The sequence below is a fragment of the Falco rusticolus genome, chromosome 5 (assembly GCF_015220075.1).
Source record: "Falco rusticolus isolate bFalRus1 chromosome 5, bFalRus1.pri, whole genome shotgun sequence".
In the NCBI taxonomy this organism is placed as follows: domain Eukaryota; kingdom Metazoa; phylum Chordata; class Aves; order Falconiformes; family Falconidae; genus Falco; species Falco rusticolus.
In genome coordinates, this window is record NC_051191.1 from 60,204,734 (window position 1) to 60,223,004 (window position 18,271).

At 37.5% G+C, this 18,271-nt stretch overlaps 1 protein-coding gene across 5 annotated transcripts in view; it reads right to left on the reverse strand.

Annotated features, from left to right (window-relative positions):
* Positions 1-1,844: 1,844 nt before the first annotated feature.
* The window catches only part of CRY1 (cryptochrome circadian regulator 1), a 38,857-nt gene continuing 22,430 nt past the window's right edge, over positions 1,845-18,271 (reverse strand). The window contains exons 2-14 of one of the 5 annotated variants that reach the window (XM_037387509.1): positions 17,954-18,062; positions 14,179-14,321; positions 12,631-12,815; positions 11,198-11,286; positions 10,458-10,598; positions 10,048-10,359; positions 8,406-8,557; positions 8,104-8,306; positions 7,244-7,345; positions 5,910-5,999; positions 4,729-4,800; positions 4,520-4,627; positions 1,845-2,507 (exon numbers count right to left, since the gene is read on the reverse strand). In XM_037387509.1, coding sequence (XP_037243406.1) covers positions 4,524-4,627; positions 4,729-4,800; positions 5,910-5,999; positions 7,244-7,345; positions 8,104-8,306; positions 8,406-8,557; positions 10,048-10,359; positions 10,458-10,598; positions 11,198-11,286; positions 12,631-12,815; positions 14,179-14,321; positions 17,954-18,062 — 1,702 coding nt within the window. In that variant the 3' untranslated portion in view covers positions 1,845-2,507; positions 4,520-4,523. Of the gene's footprint in view, positions 2,508-4,519; positions 4,628-4,728; positions 4,801-5,487; positions 5,630-5,909; positions 6,003-7,243; positions 7,346-8,103; positions 8,307-8,405; positions 8,558-10,047; positions 10,360-10,457; positions 10,599-11,197; positions 11,287-12,630; positions 12,816-14,178; positions 14,322-17,953; positions 18,063-18,271 lie in introns of those variants that run through there. The other 4 variants (XM_037387508.1, XM_037387511.1, XM_037387513.1 and 1 more) reach the window with 4 other exon arrangements.

Consider the following 18,271-nt stretch of genomic DNA (forward strand, 5'->3'; position numbering starts at 1 on the left):
CTCTCCCCATTCCCTACCAGCTCAGGGAAGGGCCAGCCAGCCAGACCTCTCAGGAGCAGAGCTTTCTTGAGGAATACTTTAAGCCACATTTCTGGAGGAGAGGTCTAATAAGAAACAATATCCTGGCCCTTATCCATCCTGGGTTTGTAACACGTGTCCAGCTCCTCCCTGAAAATCACAAGGGGGTAGTGGGGGCCAGAGGAGAAAACCTACGCATGTCTCAATGGTTTTGGTCAATTTTTCTGTGCAGCCAAAGCCTCAGCCTTCTTTTATTTATTTTTGTGGTCACAGCAACTACTAGTGGGAGGGAAGAATATGAAGCAAAGGGCTTTTAGGAAGCTACTGCTACACAGAAGGCAACCTTCTCCCCTCTCCCACACTAACCTGCTTACAGACCATTCCTTCCGCTGCAGTCCTGACACCAGAACTCATTCAAGCCACGACACAAGTGAAACAGCATCTCCACCACAGATTTTCCTTTCCTGATCTAAGGACTTGCCCAGACCAAGAAGAGGAATCCTCCTTTCAGCGTTTAAGGAGGCAGGAATTAACTTACCAGAGAAATCAACTCTGTGGGAAATTTCTTCCCTCACTTACTGAGCCTTCCAGATGGGCTGGGGGAAAGGTGAGATTTAATTGTATCTTCTTACCTTGATGAAGTTTCTTCATGGGAATTTCATAGCTTAATCACTCAGAAAAGCTAGGTGGAATGTTTCATTTGGATGGTATGATTTCTTCTTAATATGTCAGCAGAAAAAAAAACCAGTATGATTTTGTCTTGACAGCATAAAACACTTCCCAGGACAGTGTAGGCTATTCTTTTTTTGTTTGTTTTGCCTTTTTTTTTTTTCCAGACTACTTCAACGAACAGAAGAATTGTTTATTCTACTGATTATGTATATGTTCTTCGGAAATCTCTCTGTTCTACTTCGACTGATCTGTGGAAAATACTTAGCATCTGCTTCTCGATTCTCACTGTTGACTTTTTTTTTCTTCAAGACCAGTCAATCTTAAAAATTCTCTGCCTCAAGACAGTAAGCACACCTGTATTTTCTTAGTAATACTTTTGATTTTGCTATTCTATCTGAGTCAGTATGCAGAGATATTTACTTTAACTATTATCATCTAAAATCTAGGAACAGGCAGAACCACATCAGTTTATCTTCCAGCAAGCGCCCTGTGGTGTATGTTGTCAACCCATACATCTGGTCCATGTGTTTAAAATTCAGAAGTGCCCTTTGACTGCAAGTCACCCACGTGATACTAAGAACAAGATAATTAACTACTCCCACATGAGCATAATTTGTGCACCCACTCAAGTGGGTAACTGACCTAGTTATATGTAAAATACAGCAATTCAGACCATTTCTTCAGAGACATCAATGGTCTGAGAAAACATTTAAATACAACTTCTCTAAACATTTGAGACAGTATTGACAGAGTAGACAGTAAATCTGATGTGTTTTTAGAAATCAACGTCCTCGAAGAGCAGCAAGTTAGCTACAGTGCAGAAAAGACTATCAAGGTGTGATGCAAATTGCAATTATAGCAAAAAAAACCCCAAACCCAAACAACCCCTAGATTTTGAAGAAATACTTAATAAATACATTGGTGAAAAACATTTAATGACAAGAATACATACCTGCATGCAATTTCAACAAAAAGACCCGAGTAACTTGGACAGAGTTTTGCTTCAGTATCGTGAAACTTCTAGTGAAAGGCAGTATGGTTCACTGTGCACTTCTAGATCAAGTCTAAAAATTACATTTTTCTTCTTTCTTCCTGAAATGGTTTTGGAAATATGTACTAGAGTAAAAAAAGAGTACACAGAGGACAGACATACATATCTTTATATACAATTTTCTTTTATTAACAAGGTATGTCATTACTGAACAAGGCAACTGGGAGATACAGGACTGGACATAAACATGAAAATTTTACAACTCGACAAAAAATTGGCATGACCTATATACAGATGTGATTAACAAAGGTTACAACTCTACTGTATTTGATTAAACACAGTCCTAAGCACTTACATTCTGAAAATATGAAGTTCATCATACAGAGGTCAAGTTCTGGAATCTAAAAATAATAACAATTTAAAAGCTTCAAAACCTTCTATGTCCATCCATTTTACAGAACACTATAGCTTTGCCTACTACCATATACATGAAAGATTATCAAAAATATATTGATGGGTCTATCGCTAATCATGAATGTTTATATTTACATTAAGTTAGCAAATTCTTCACCAAATACTTTATATACAAAACTCAATTTGCGCTTTGTGAAAGAGTCATTAAAAAGTTAAAAACCATAGAAATGCCAGTTAGAAATAATGCATTCCAAAAATTGGACTTGTTTACAACTGAGAACAATTGAAAATAATTTATGAAAAAGTATGTCATTTTAGTACATGTACTCTCACAACACTTTAGTTCCAATACAGAATAGCAGAAATTTTGTCCTGTGTGTTCTTGGAGTGGTTATCTTCTCTTCTAATAATACTGCAAGAAAAAAATAAAAAAATTATTCTTAGGCAGTTTGTCATGAGTCTTCGAAGAAGGCAGAAATAATTCAAGGGACCAATATTCTTTCCCCCCTTCTCTGTGCAGGAAGCTCTGTCCCCATTTGTACTGGCCCAAATACTCAGCATTCTTATTTCTTACTCCCTAGAGGCTAAAAGGGGAAGGAAAAAAAAAAACAAACCAGGAAAAAAAAAAAAAAGGGGGGGGGGGGGGGAAGAGAGAGAGAAACCCAACAGCCTCTGTACTTTAGTGCTATTCAGAAGGCGCACATCCTTTAGCCAGCAGTGGTTTTGGGTATGATCTTGGCTGCTTTTTATATTTGACTGTAATGCTTTTGCAGCATGCTTTGGACACTCCTAACAAAATCAGTCTTCTCTGCCAAACTGGAAACCCCTCCAACCTGTCTCTCAATTGAAAAAGAGCTTAGACTGGAACCAGACGTTCGCTCTGCAGGCACTTCTTCTACACAGACACGAGCACCTAAGGAATTCTGCAATACAAAACACGGATGCTGAATGAATCTACACATGCTATGGATCAGACAGCTACTGAAACACGGACTCTCTCGGAATTGCGTTCCACTCAGGCCCATCCGAGTACCAGAAATCAATTTGAGAACACAGAAGCACAGTTTACAGTGCTTCCAATGTGTGCGAAAATAGCAGGTGGATCAATCACTAAGGTCTCAGCTCACTTCAAGTAACATTATGGTAACAATGCTGCGGTTCTTCACTGAACCAAATCAGTACAACACGATTGTTCATAATGCACCACAATAACTTTGTCAAACTGCTAATACCACATAACAAGCAAAATTAGATCTTGCTATCAAATCCAAATGAAGTGGACTGAATTTCCCATTTCATCTCTAGAGATGCTGAATGCATCTTCTATACTTGCTGTAGGGAACCCCTATCTTCCAATTCCACTGAAGTCTCTCCACGTGCCATTATCTCATCTATACTGACCAACTCTTTTTGTAAAAGATAAAGATGGAATGACATCACCTTTAACCTATGCTGTCACACTCCTAGTTTTGAAGTCTTGTCCCCTCTTGCTTCAGACAGCCCTCCATTCCTTGGCTTTCCACTTAAGTAATTACTCTTTAACTTGTCTTTCAGGTCATCTTCCTTATTCCTCTCAAATTGAGCTCACTGAGGGAAGCGGTATAACATCTTTGGCCTTCTCTTTTTCTCTATCCTGTTCCTAAGTAACTCTATCCAAAACACAAAATCCAGTTATCTTCTCTATGTTGATGATTTCACACATATCAAACTCCCCAATTTACTGCTTCTCTCCACACATTTTCACACTTGTTCACATGTACCTTTGCAGCAATGCCTCCTCCTCCAAACTCAAGTACTTTTCACCACAGCTTTCCTTGAGAAACTTGGCTATCTGAGCATCCCCCTTAGGTTACAGACCAATGACAAATGCTCAAGGCTTCAAATCTTCCTTGTCCCTACACCTCTACATGCAATAACTACATCAGCATTCCACAGGCCTTCTACAGTCTCTCTCTAAAACATGTTCCGCTTAGTCCACTTGTATGTCTAGAACTCAAACCCAGCCCCTTTCAAGTGGTGTTAGTCTTCTGATTCAGGCCACCGTACAGTCACACAAACAGCACTGGGCACAACTTCAGGTGAGATGCAGGAGCAGAGAGTAACTGAAACTAAATAAGCAGCTCTGCTAACGTACATGACACCACAGTTTATCCCTCTCACTTTCATTAACACCTCAATCTGTGTCTGAATCTTTGGTCTGGTTCTATTTTTTATAACTGCTTCCTATCTCATACTTCACAAACTCTTTAGATCCAGGATTTTGTATTATCTGTTTGTATAGCACCTGGAACTGAAATATTTGCAGCACTAATTTAGGATCCTTTGCATCGCAGTGATATGAATGTTACTGTAGACTTGCAGACACAAAATCTGTACAGGAATTTACTCATTATGAGGGTAATTTTAAGGTGTCTCAGATCTTACCAGTTTAATTTGTGCTCTGTCGCTGGACTTTTGGTCCAACAATCTGAGTTTCTTCTTCTGGATTTGGGCGTTTCCCTGTACTAATGCCAGTACCAAGGGCTGTTCTTCCTGATAATTTAAATTTAAAACCAGTATTTACATTAAGACTCTATTGCACCTTTATATATTCAGGAAAAGTGTTTTTGTTTCTTTGTTGTTCTTTAAATTACCTGCTTGCAATAAGTGTGATTGCTGATTGTCTCCATGAGCATAGTGTAAGATACTACTTGCTTGACAGTAACCTGTTCAGATACAGTAGATATTTATTATAATAAATAAAATTTAGAACTGCAAGCAAGCATACAATGACAAAAAGGAGCCAATTGATTTATTTTCCATCATCAAGAAAAATCCTGCCAGAAACTACCCTAAATGCAGAAGAGTTATGCAAAAAAAAAAAAAAACAAACCAAAAACCACCAACAAAAAAACTCACAACCCAAAAAACCTCATGGCAGTCTACAGCAGTTAAATATATATGCACAATACAATATTAAGTGCCTACATATTTATGCATTATATTTGCAACAAGCAGAATGTTTATATATCCAAACACTTTAATTCTAAGTTGTTGTAAATTTTAACATTTGTTCTGCCAAGTCTCATCTTTTTTATGATTTTGTTATAGCATAGCTAAGCTGTGAAAAAAAGTATATGCAAATAACTTAAAGATGCAAACTGAGTGCCCTGCATAAATAGCGTAAATTAGCAAAAGCAGTTGTAAGGTTTTTTATTCTGAACAGTTGTGGTGTTCTGGTTATATTCTGGATGCTTAAACAAAACAGACATGACAGTCATGATCAGTTAACACACAACCTCTGTTAAGATTGCAGAGAAACAGTTGTGCTAAATTTGATTGCAACTTTCATCCATCACAAACCACAGCTTAAGTTTCTGTATAGTTAAGGTAACAAAAATTTGCCTCCACAATATGAGAATATCCACATAAAAACTGTGGAAATTTATTATGTATGGGAAGAGTGGTAGTGAAATCAGGGAAAAGTAACATGCAAATTTTGCTCTCTAATACAAAGTCAACTACTTTCTTTCAGTATCTTTCATTTGAAGTAACCTAGGATAATTTTTATTTATTTTTAAGTCACACTTGCGATCCCTCCCACTCAAAACATACAAATATTGTTCTAAATGAGCATTTGAGAGATAAAAGTGACAAGACAAGCAAGTTCACTCTAAGAAATAACTTTTATGTTTCAAGAACAGAAACAAGGTCAGTTCAAGTTGTAGACAGCAGCTGTCACCAAAAATCTATCCATGTTATTTTGATGTTTTGTCTGGTTTTCCACAGTTGCAAGGATTTGGAGATCCTCTACAGACAGGCACTGCCATAATACCTTGCTGCTGAATTCCACTTGCTCCTGTATGAGTGTCTCCCAGGGCACATGGCTGAACAACTGTATGACCATCACCAGTTCCCAGCTGAGCTGCTGGAGAGGCAGGGGAAAAAAAAAAAAAACCAAGACAACAAACACTTAAACATAACAGAGGACACAATTCCAGTTCTGCAGTTTAAGATGTTGGGTCTCCCCCCTCCCCCCTCTTTGAGAGGCAGACTTTGATTATGGTGGGTGTTTTTTTTTCCAAAACACCTCACAACAGGTCCAAAGCTCTAATATTTTTGTCTTTCCAAATTCACACTTGCAAACTCAGATGAATACATAGTAACCTCCTACAAAATGGATACATTTCTGATATAAAAAGCCTAAGTACATGCGTACATTTAAGCATACATGTATACCTTTTAAAAAGAGTGTACATAATGTTAGTTTTTTAAACTAAGCCATTCCTGCTTTCTAAATCTCTGAACCTAAAAGGAAGAAAAGCTCAAGCACCCAGCTAGCTTTAAGGAGTCTAGACTTCAATTCTTTGAGAGGAACCATAGTGGCTGACAACAATCAGGTCCATTTTCCTCCACAAACTGCTTCCAACCTTGTCTAAAGCCTAAGGAGACCAGAATCCCAGTAGATATCCAGTTCTGCTGTATCTTTTTACAATGAGGAGTCCAAGGTACACAGAGTATTCAAGACGTTGCTGCACCGTGGGTTTAGACAATGTTAATAGTGTTCTTATTTATTTTTCTTAGTGACTGGTTAATGCTAGCCTTTGCATGTTACCATAAGGAAGTTTAATAGCCTAAAGCAATTTTCATCAAAACTATATGACAAATTCTATATTAAGTTCTTTCAGACACTGCCCACCGTGTTGTCATTGACATTATGGTAGAATTACATTCCAGTAAGCTATCTAATGCTAGCATTAGAAAACTTCATAAATTAACAATTCTGACTTGAAAATTCACAAATCACTCCTTGCTACAAATATCATGATGCCTGTAGACTTCTACCAATAATAATAATAATAATAATAAATCATTCAAATGCTTTTTTTAAAAAATGAACTATTTGATGCATGTTAATAAGTAATTTTCAGGGAGAAAAAAAACAGGTTAAAAAAATCTTACATGTTTGGGATTAAAAAATATTCGAAAGATGTCTATATACAAATTCTGCCAACCTTCATGAATAAATCTGAAAATGTTTGTGACTTGCACTGAAAACTGTCTTGTGAAAACAGTTCTTTTTTAGCACATAACACACCAAGGGCACTAGAAAAGAAGTTTGTGCGGTTCAGTACCAATAATTCCATGTACTGAAAGATTTTGACTGACCTCCTGTACCACCACAACCAGAAATGCTTTCTCCTGGTGAATAACCCATTAGGCCACCATTTCCATTTCCGTTTGGATTAGAAGGCACTGTTGCAAGAAGACCTAAGCAACAAAATAAAATATATAGCCATAATGAAAACCAGGAAAAATAAAAGATGAAGTGTATCATGCTTTTTTCCTCATGATAGCCAATTCTCCACCCTCACCTTGAGTGATTTACTTTTATAACAGGAGAACATCTCTCTATCTTGCCAAGTAATTTTAGTTCACAGTTACTTAACAGGCATTTTCTACACAACACACTGCATAACTTCTCCAATATTCATTATTTACACATATTCGTTACGCTGCATTAAGGTACAATGCATCCTGATTCAGTATCCAATATCTGAACACGGTGACTGCTTACACCTACCTAAGCAATACAAGTGCATGTGGTTTACCTCTAGGAGCAAAGGGTAGTCTTTCCTAACTAGGAAGAAAGCTACCAGAAGCTGCATTGCTCTTTGAGTAACAGCATTTGCAAATGCAAATACAGTATGGTTGAACCACATTAATTTTCTAATCACTGGTATTAAAACTTAACTTTACAAAAGCATCAGAAGACCCAGTTTAATAGAACAACTTCCAAAAATGCACAGAAAAAAGAAAAGTCCAGGTAAGATTTAGAAAGAGGCACTCCACTCAAATTCTTTCTTCCTTTTCTTGGGTGTATCTAATATTCCCTTTTATTTGCATGCACAACCCTAGTCACAACACTGAGCTCACATCTGGTTACCATTGCTATAAGACAGAATTATTAGTTTCTAGAAGGTGAGAAAAGTTTTCAAACAAATAAAGCCAATAGCCTATAACCATACCCAGTCCTCTGTATCGTGAAAGCTGCTGGTAGATTTGTTTCATCCTCTCAATATTCAGACGGCTTGCCTCTGCATGATTTACCATTGGCTTGGGATAATTAACTCCTATAATACATTTTGCTGCCTTCTGGATGCTCTCTGGGGCATTCCAAGGATCATAGATATATTTTGCAGGGAAACCTCTAAGTACTGGCAAATAACGTCTTAAGAAAAAAAAAATTAAAAGGTCATTTTCAGTATAAAGCCACTTGACAGTTTAAGTGACATCCATGAATCGCTGCAGTTTCTGGCTTGTGAGTTACCTGATGTAATCCCCATTTGGGTCAGTTCTCCTGCCAAAACCCACTGGACAGTAGCAGTGAAAAAACTGCTGAAAGAACGAACTACAGGACAGCCACATCCAGCTTCCAGCGTTCACACTCCAATCTGCGTCAAGTAACAGTTCTTCAAAGACCTTAAAGAAATTAAAGCAACAAATTAGTCTGAACATGGCACACCTTTGACACCCCAACATTTTTAGGAATTGTTCTGAGTTTCTGGTTTCATTAGAGGAAACCCAGCTTTTTAATGTAGCAACACTCCTTCTTACCTGGCAACATTCACAGAATGCTCAGTATGCAACTGCAAATACTTACCTGAACGCCAAACTCAAGAACAAGAGCGTGATAGCTGTTTGGCTTTTATCCTGTAAAAAACCTTGTAGACATCTCTGAAAGCTACAACCAAAAAAAGTTCCAGATTCTTACATATGCACATCCTTTAAAAAAAGTAAATCCCTGAAGGATGGCTGGAGCTGGACTGATTTGAAAAAATAAGATTTATCTTAAAACACTTTAAAAAAATTTTCTAAACAGAAAGTAATTAATAACATAACAAGATCTTCAGATGACCATTAACTGTTAGCACACAACTGTTCCACTAGATGCTGCCATGTAATAAGACTTTGGAAATAACATCATTGCAGAAAGCCAGAATAACTTTTGCTACATGCAGATGCATGAATCAAACATCCTTCCACTGCACAAGGCCAGGCTCTCCATATTTCAAAAGTAAGAAAGTTGGCATTTATCTGTAATAAACAGCTTTGTTTTTTGGCTGAGTTATGTGCATCTTTGATGACTTTATCTATGAACAGCAAAAGGAAAATTCCTAAAGCAGCTTATGTTGTTGTGTAACCAAGACAGTTTGGTTTTTTTTTAACTGAAAGTGTTTGCTTACAACTGATTTGTTAAGAAATATGAAATTTCATAAGATCATATACATATATAAATATGCAGTCATGATCTGGTGGCAAGTAAATGCATTTTTAGATTTCAAAAATAAAAGACTTTTTAATTTATTATCATTGATGAATAAAAGATGTACTATCCTTCTAAAAACGTAAAACTGATTCAAAAGGCTGAGATTAAATTATTCCATTCTTCAGAAGACTGGCATTTGTAATTTGAACTTGAACTGCATAAAAATTAATTGCACCGAAACTTCAACCAAATCATTTTAACCATACTTGCACTTCTAACATTGGGTGAAGGGACAGAAATTGCTGAAAGAACATGCTCAGTTTTTAGTTTTCTCCCTTTAATTCCTGTGGTGCTTTCCCTTCACAGGGAAGCAGACATGAGATGTGAACAGAAGCTGTTCACACAGTACGACTGGCAAGAAATTTCAATTACAAGAGTAATCCATGTCTATTTGCCAAAATTTCGGAAGAAATCCCAAATTTAAAAGAATGCAGACCTATTCTGACTGCAAGAAACACTCTAATATTCCAATAAAAGAGGACATTCAACAGGCAAAACCAACATCACTGTTTATCAGAACCAATTTAACTTTGGTCACAGTTTAAGGTTTAAAATTCAGCTTCCACCACACAGTAAAAGTTCTAGAATGACTACTAGCAACTCCAATAGGCACTTCAAGCAATCCAACAGTAAGAAACAATACCTTCATTCCTTCTTCCCAGCTAATCCAGAGGTCACCTCGAGTCAAAAAGCATGCTACAGCATGCCGGGCTAAATGGTGAATCCAACCTTCTTGACGAAGCTGTGTCATAATCGCATCAATCCAAGGAAAACCTGTCCTGCCTTCTGCCCATTTGGCCAAAGCCTCAGGATTCTTATCCCAGGGAATTTGTACACAGATAGGATTCCCCTCCATTTTATCAAACCGTGGATTGTTAGTCGCCGCTGTGTAGAAAAATTCACGCCATAACAGCTGGCCATAGAGGGAGAGGGGAGGGGAGCTGTTCTTTTTTACCTGAAGATCGTCATTAAAAGAAAACATTTTATTAGGAGAAGTAGTAGGGAAAAGCCATGACGTCTAAGAACATGTAGCTGACTATGTAGAAACCATACCTTTTTGTACAGATCCGTTAACTTGAAATAAAAGAGACGACAGGACAAACAGCCAAAGCGGAGGTAGGGACTAAGCCCTGTAGGGCTCGCCAGAAGGGAATTTGCATTCATTCGTGGTCTTTCAAAGTTTGCTACCCAAGCCTTAAAAAAAAAAACCAAACAACAACAACACAACAACCTAAAAAACCCACAGCAATACCAGACTACAGGCTAGGTAGCAACTTGTAAATGTAAAGCAAGAAATCATGTCCATAACAGAACCCAGACACTGGACAGATGGTCACATTACGTACAATATCTAGGTGCTCCTTTTGAATCAGCAGAATCTCTAGAAGGTAATTCATCTCAAGGCAGAATGCATGAACTGTCTTCCAGAACTACCTATCTTTCTTCTAAAAAGGAAAACCTAGACAACTAGCATTACATTAGCTTTAGAATTCCCCTTCAAAGTTATAAAAATTATGTTTCAAGCAAAAGTACCTCCAAAGAAAAAATAATTCATTTTTTAGTAGAAAACAGTATCACAGACTTTCTCTAAAATTTAAATTAAAGACATAATGCTATAAACTTTTAAAACTAAAACCCAAGTTGATTTATATCAGTATACCAAGGCATTAAGTTCAAGTTTGTGGTTTTGATATTTCTTTTTTTAAGCAACTTGTCCAATTCCTTTTATATCCGATTGCAAAGAGTAACTACGTTTCCCATGTGTGTCATACTTGCAATGATTTGAAACATACCTTTCGTTCTAAATGTCTTTCCAATCGTGTGAGAGCTTCTGTTTCCCCCCCTGGCCATACTGCAGAAGGCAGACCATCTGTGTCAAAACCTGAAAAACATTTAAATTGAAACAGGGAATTTTCTTGTTTGCTTATACTGTAGTGCATCAAAATTGTAGTATATTGATACTTGACTACATTTTATTGTATCTTGAGAATAGTGGTAAATTGGACACATGGCAAAGTACAAGTTTTAGAACAGCATGCAACCAAGTCATACCAAAGCACATTCAATACCTCTAGTTTGCAGTAAAATCCAACTTTTACATTTACATTGATTTATATTACAAGTTTTACATGCTGAATGGTCTTACTCAGTTTCCCTATTTCTGGGGTTTTTTTGCACCAAGTGACCTTTCTATCATTTTTCAATTCTCAGCTCTGCAATATGTGGGCTATCCCAAACTCAAAACTTTTCTTTTTTTTTAAGTTGAAACAACAATTGCAATTGTAATTTACAGAATATCTAAAAACTTCTTCCATCAAAATAAAAGCACAAGAGCTAGCTTCAGAACATTCCTAGGTTTCATTGACCTTGACTTAAATAAACGACTGGGATTATTGTCCATTCGATCATAAACATGTACTTGAGCTGCAAAAGAAAGATGAAAAGAAAGTAACAAGATTTCTTCCCCGGGTCCCCCTGATTGTTCACCAAGTGCATGAGATACGCAGTGGTTAAACTATAGGTAGACATGTTAAGTGAGATCTTCTCTTCTCAAACCCTTGAAAAGAAAGGTCTGCCGTATGAGAGTTCAAATGGAGTACACAGAGCAGTCACAGCTCAGCCAAAAATCCATCCAGACCCTTGTGCTCGCAATTTGGAGGTCATACCACATGTGCTTGTATTTTGGGGCATGGGGGAACAGGAAAGAGGGGGGAGATTCACAGGACAACAGCTTGATACCATTTCTTAAAATTAAATTTACAGAAACGTAAGGTGCACAGCTCCCCAAGCTTCTCAAAGAATTATTAGCCTTACTAGTATCTTTTTTTGCATTGCAAGACAAGAGGGAATTTTTAATTACTTTGTAAAATGACAGACTAATGACCTGAAGCACAAAGATACCAAATGTATTTAATACAAAATGAAGTATCAAAGACTATTGGTAGCTTACTGATTATTTGGTACCATGGGAAAATGGCTATGCTGTATTACAAAAAGCCAAACGGTACATAGTGTATGTAGTTTGATATAACTGAGCTTCCATTTAAAAGAAAACAACTAAAATATATTCATTATCCTTTCTTGTTCCTTTTGTGTGTCATAACTGGCATCAGTTTAACAATTAACCGTAAGTAAAACCTCTCTCATGGTTATTTTAAGTATTACGCTTTTAGTGGCAGATTACATCTTACTTGTTTCACAGTGTCAAAGCAATCTTAGAACATACCTAGCTCTTCAAGTGATGGGACACCATATTTCTCATCATGGTCATCAGAAACCGGAGTAGTACATTTTTCCATTACCTCTGGGGTTATAGTCTCTACTGGCATCTCCAGTGGTTCCATTCTACTAATTAGGGTCTGGAACCGCTTGTAAGTAAGAGGAGGCTGTCCTCCATTTAATTCTATTATTCTGGAACAAAACAAAACAAAAAAGAAAAAAAGTAGTATGTCAGTCAATAATACCTAACATTTATTTTTTAAAATAAAATATACACATAGAGAAATATCTTCTTACCTGCCACTAGCATGTTATAAAAAAATCACAGAAATACATGGCAACCCAGACCATTTGAACTTCAATTTTACCATCCTTTTTTTCCCCCACTAGGGAGATATATAAATTAACTGTTTATAACCAAGTCAACTATTCTTCATCCCTGGGGTGAGGAAAGTCACTCAAGAACAAGTAATGAACATGGACAGCTCAAGGCAAAGAAAAATACAGATCAGCAAAGCAGATGAGAGATCATAGCTACATAGAGATACACGCAAGTAACCTACAAGACTATGGTATTTGCATTATAAAAAAGTATCTATTTTTCTGCTCTGGTATTGAGAACAGTAGTCAATATTACAACCATCTTAATACGGGGAAAATCAAGGTGTAGTTTATACACAATGACTGTTGTTAAACAGTTTCCATATTTTGCACTGTCACCTTAAATATATATAAAATTCTCGGAAAGGAAAACTTCACAGAAATAATTTACAAAGTGGTAGATGGAACCAACCATTCATTTAGTGGGGGAGTGCCTGGGCAGAGAGGGAAGAAAAAGAGTTCTAAGTTTAAGATAAAAAATGCATCAGGTTTCAAATTGGTTTCAAAACAGTAATTCCCTTTCCTCCCATATGTCTAGCTGCCTCTCATGCATTGGTTTGTAACAGAATAAAATTGGCATCTACCACAATAAGTCACTTAAGAGAAGCCAAGTAATACTTCTGAATAGTTTGTGAATTATGTTTCCATAATAGGGAGCTAATACTAATCCATTTAAATAGATCTTTGGAAATATAAACAAGACATTAAGTAAGGCAACACAGGGATAGCAAACAATTACTTACTGGATACATAACTGGTAGGAAACTGTTCTTGAAAAATAAAGGACTTCCTGCTTCCTTGTGTACCACAAGTAAAATAAGGATGAAAAAATCTAACAAAGCAACTAAGCAACAATAGATCTTATTTGGGAGAAGTTACAGGCACGTTTGAGTGAACTTCATTATAGTAAGACAGAAAATTAACATGACTATGATTTTCAAAAGAACACTGAATCAAAATTGTATTTCAGATACAGTTATGTATCATTTTCTTGAGTTAAGTTCTACTCAGTATGCAATAAAATTTGGAAGGATGGATAAAAGGGAAACATAAAATAGTCTTCTTAAACATGAAGTGCTCTACAAAGAAAGTAGCACACAGTATCTAACCAAGTACTACATAAAATTAATACTTTTTTTTTTCCTTTTTAAAATTAGAGGTAATGGTAACTTACTTGTCTAGGTCATATAATGTATGGGAAATTCGAACAATGACCTCCACTCCAGCTTCACTAGCCAGCTTCTTAATTGCTGCATCTCTTTCCTTCCCAAATGGTTCAGAATCATATTCAATAGAAAGTTTTGCAATATTCCATTCCTGCAACAACAACAACAAAGTGGTCCTTCAGCTTGGCTGCTTGATGGAGGGGGAGGGAAAAGAGAACAGGAAGGATACAGACAAGATGGAACACCAGCTGTGACCTGCTGAAACTTGTCAAGAGATACACAACGGCCCAAAATACATCTAGGCACCCAGACTCACAAAAATAAAGCCCAACATTGTGGCATCTAATTAGGAATCCAGCATAAAAAAAGCCTCTATCTGACCCATTAGTGTGAGGGCATACAATAACAGGACAGCTTCTGTGCAAACTGAAAACTCAGCTCTAACTTCAGTATTCATATACCTTAAGAGACACAAAGGAAGGGAAAGACAACAGAAGCTGTCTTCTGGACATTGATCAGCAGGAGTAGTTTTGCTCTGTAGAAAAGCTTTTCATACATGCCTGTCAACTTTAAGAGCAGAACTGAAGTTTCGGGGAGGGGCAGGGGGCACAACAGAACAAAATACCCTCCCCACCACCCACTTTCATTCCCTTTTCCAAATCCTCACCCCTCACCCACCAGAAGAGACAATGTTCAAATTCTCAATTACAAAAAATCTCCCTCCTAAACAGAGGACACCTTGAAGTTTAATATCCTTCATGTCACAGATGCCGTTACCAAGGCCAACAGTAACAGGTGGGGGAAAAGAAGTGAAGAAAGGGATCAACTAATGGCTAAGGCTTCATAACAGTAGGAAATTGGAAAGGTGATGTATGCACCCAATGATCCTAGAAAGCCATCCTGCCAATCAAACTCTGGGAAATACCTTTCTAATCCCTCAGAATCTTAATCAGTTAATTTAAATACACCAGCCAGACTATTTCGGAGAACTGGATTTATACCAAAGAGACACACAGCGCTCTACACTGCTCACCTAAGGTGCCCATTTCACTTCTGAACTCCAGCTCTCTCCTAGGTGAAGCCCAGGTACAACCCTGAGGATAGGCGATGTCAAGGAGTGCCTGCTCTTTGAAAGAAGGCTTGGTTCCTTCCATCATGGCCCTGAATCCTCAAGCAGCCTCCTACACCCTCATAACATTTATTTCCCATTTCATAATGTAAAACCACTGCCTGACAAGCTGTAGCAGGTATTTTTCTAAATCTCTCCCTCCTCTGGCATATTGAAAAGAGAACCATAAAAAAACGTGTCCAAGAGCCAGAGCCATGTCCCCAAGGGAGCCAAGGAACTCTGAGACAAGTGCTACGTGATGTGAATATACCCAGATCACATCAGCATGATCTAGACACTTAGAAGAAGCATGGACACAAATTGCTTTGCATATACTGCTGGATACTTTTAGCAACGTTGATGCATTTAAAGAATTACAGAGATTGTTCCAATTCTATTTGCTTTACCAAGCCAGTCCCAAACAGCTGGAGATACAGAGCAGACCAGAAAAAACTGAAGAGAATGAAGCAAGAACCAACCAAAACCTGACTAATTGAAGTTTACCAACAGGTGCCAGGTGGGTGCCTACTACTAGCAGAAGCTGGATCCCTGCAGTCAGATGGAAACACCATCCTCAAGTTACTTAAAAAAGCCACAAGCAAACAAAAAAACAAACAAAACCCTCAAACAAACAAAAAACCTGAAAGAATTTTGCAGAGACCTGCAAAGTCTGCTGGAGAAAATATTCTGTCTCTATGCACTACTCCAGAGGATGACACTCCACTGCTGCTAGCAGCAGTGCTCCTAGCTAGTACAGCTAAAAACATGTGATACCAACCGAATTCAGCATCTTAAGCGAATCAAAGCTGCTCTGAAGGACTGAAAAGAGGAAAGTAGTTTATATGTATGTTCATATATATATATATATATATATATACACACACACAAATGAAAGAGCCTAAAGGACCTTGAGGCCTTCTTGCAAGGAATTGTCCTTCAGCCTGGGAAAGAGAGCGCCCTACTAAGAAACAGCTATGAAGCTTTCATCCCCAGGAAATCCACAGAGGCTGGCATCTGTGACACGGCTCCCGACAAAGGCGCTACAAAAGTTCCACTATCTCCTACCGTTATTTAAAGTTACCTTCTCCCAGCCAAAAAACACCTACGTGTGTTCTTCAGGGTCAGGATCACCGCTCACCTTTGAGACATTTAATGAGGATGATCTGAAGAGCTTGGTTCAGTGTTATATGCCCTTTGCTGCACTGCAAGTGCCCGATACACAGATACTGCTCTGGCAAAAGAGGCTGTGAGATTAGCGATAGGAGACAGATGCATGTTCCAGGCAGCCTTCAGCCAAACATTGAAGAAGTCCTCAAGAGCCTCAACAATGCCTCTTATTTGTTCCAGGATAGAGGATGCCCTGAAAAGCCCCTCAGCAAGCAAATACAAAATAAAGACACTTCCTTGAAATTTGAGGAACGAGAAGACATAGACAGATGTGAATGTTCTTTTTCAGCTGCCGTACACTATCTATATGACAAGTTATTTTCATTACTTTCTCAGCACTAATATTCTGAAAATGTGGCACCCCAATGCTGTTAGGCACAGAAAGATCAGCCTAGTAGAAAGATCTGAAACAGGAGTTGTCAAAGTAGCCATTATTTAAGAAATCTTGTCACAGGTCACTCAAATCCAGAAGGCAATACACACAACAGCAAGATCTTTGCTCCTATTTAAATGCAATCAAACCAAATTTGGCAGGCAGATATAATAAGCTTGAATATCTGGGGGTTTGCAAGCACCAACTAATGCCACTCCTGCAGGAAATTCTTCACTGAAGGGAAATCAAGAAAAGACCAGTCAGAGTATCATCCAGTTAGCATATCACAAATAAAGCACAAGAATGAAGACTGAAATGTGAGATCTGGTTGAGTTTCAGTTTGGTGTTGAAGACTTAGGAACAAAAACCTTGAACTGATGATCTCTTTGGAAAAACAGGTACTCTATTTGTTTCTCCACAGTCTTGCTTGTCTCAGTCTCCTTGATCCAGTCACTTGATAAACATTTTTAACATTATTCCGCAAAGTGTTCATTTTTACTATCGCATTATAGTATTGTTACCTTAAATACACAGTTATCCATGGAATACAGATTACTATCAGTAACAATCCCTCACAGTTTTAATTTGCTCAATAATCAGACCCTTTCCCACAAAAGCCTTAAACTTCTTCAACTAGAAATTTCTTTTTACCTGCACTATGCTTTTACCAAGCCTACTACTTATTAAATTATTAAATACTTTTAATGGCCAAAAGCAACCACAGCAGATATTTGGCCTAAATAAGACACTGCTTTTACAGGTCAGGCTTTGAACTTGGACTCATGCACAGAATCGTATTTCAGTATTTCAAAGGGAACCTGGAAAGGAATATTTAATAATAATATTTAATAATATGCAATACCTACACTTAACAAACCATTTGAAATCAGTTCCACTTCTGGAAAGAAAGAAACCAAAACCTGTAAAGTCTAAAAGCAACTCAGTTCAGTCGGTGATATGCACATTAGAGGGGAAAAACCTGAATCTAACAGAGAAACTGCAAGAACAGTTAAATATTTGCATGGATAACAATGTGTGCTCAAGTATGTAGTGCAAGAAATTAGTTGAAATTTCTAGTTGAAATTAGTTTCTCAGTCATATTTATGGACAGAAACAACTGCAAGGTGGCATTTACCTTAAAAAGTCTGGGAAAAACATCTGCTGGCTGTCCACGAATAACAAACAAACGTGAATTCAGTTTCCGCAGATTGGCATCAAGATCCTCAAGACACTGAAGCAGGAATCTGCAAGGAAGTGTAAAGAAACACTTATTTTCTGAGGAAAACCAGATAATTTTACAACAGAAAAAGGGAACTAAGAGGAACAATCCAACAAAGATTATCACACCTTCAGTATTTGATACGTATTTTGGTGATGCATGCATGTTCAGTCTAATTACACTTAGCTTACAGCAGTTCAATACCATATAACACATTCAACAATAACTCAGAAA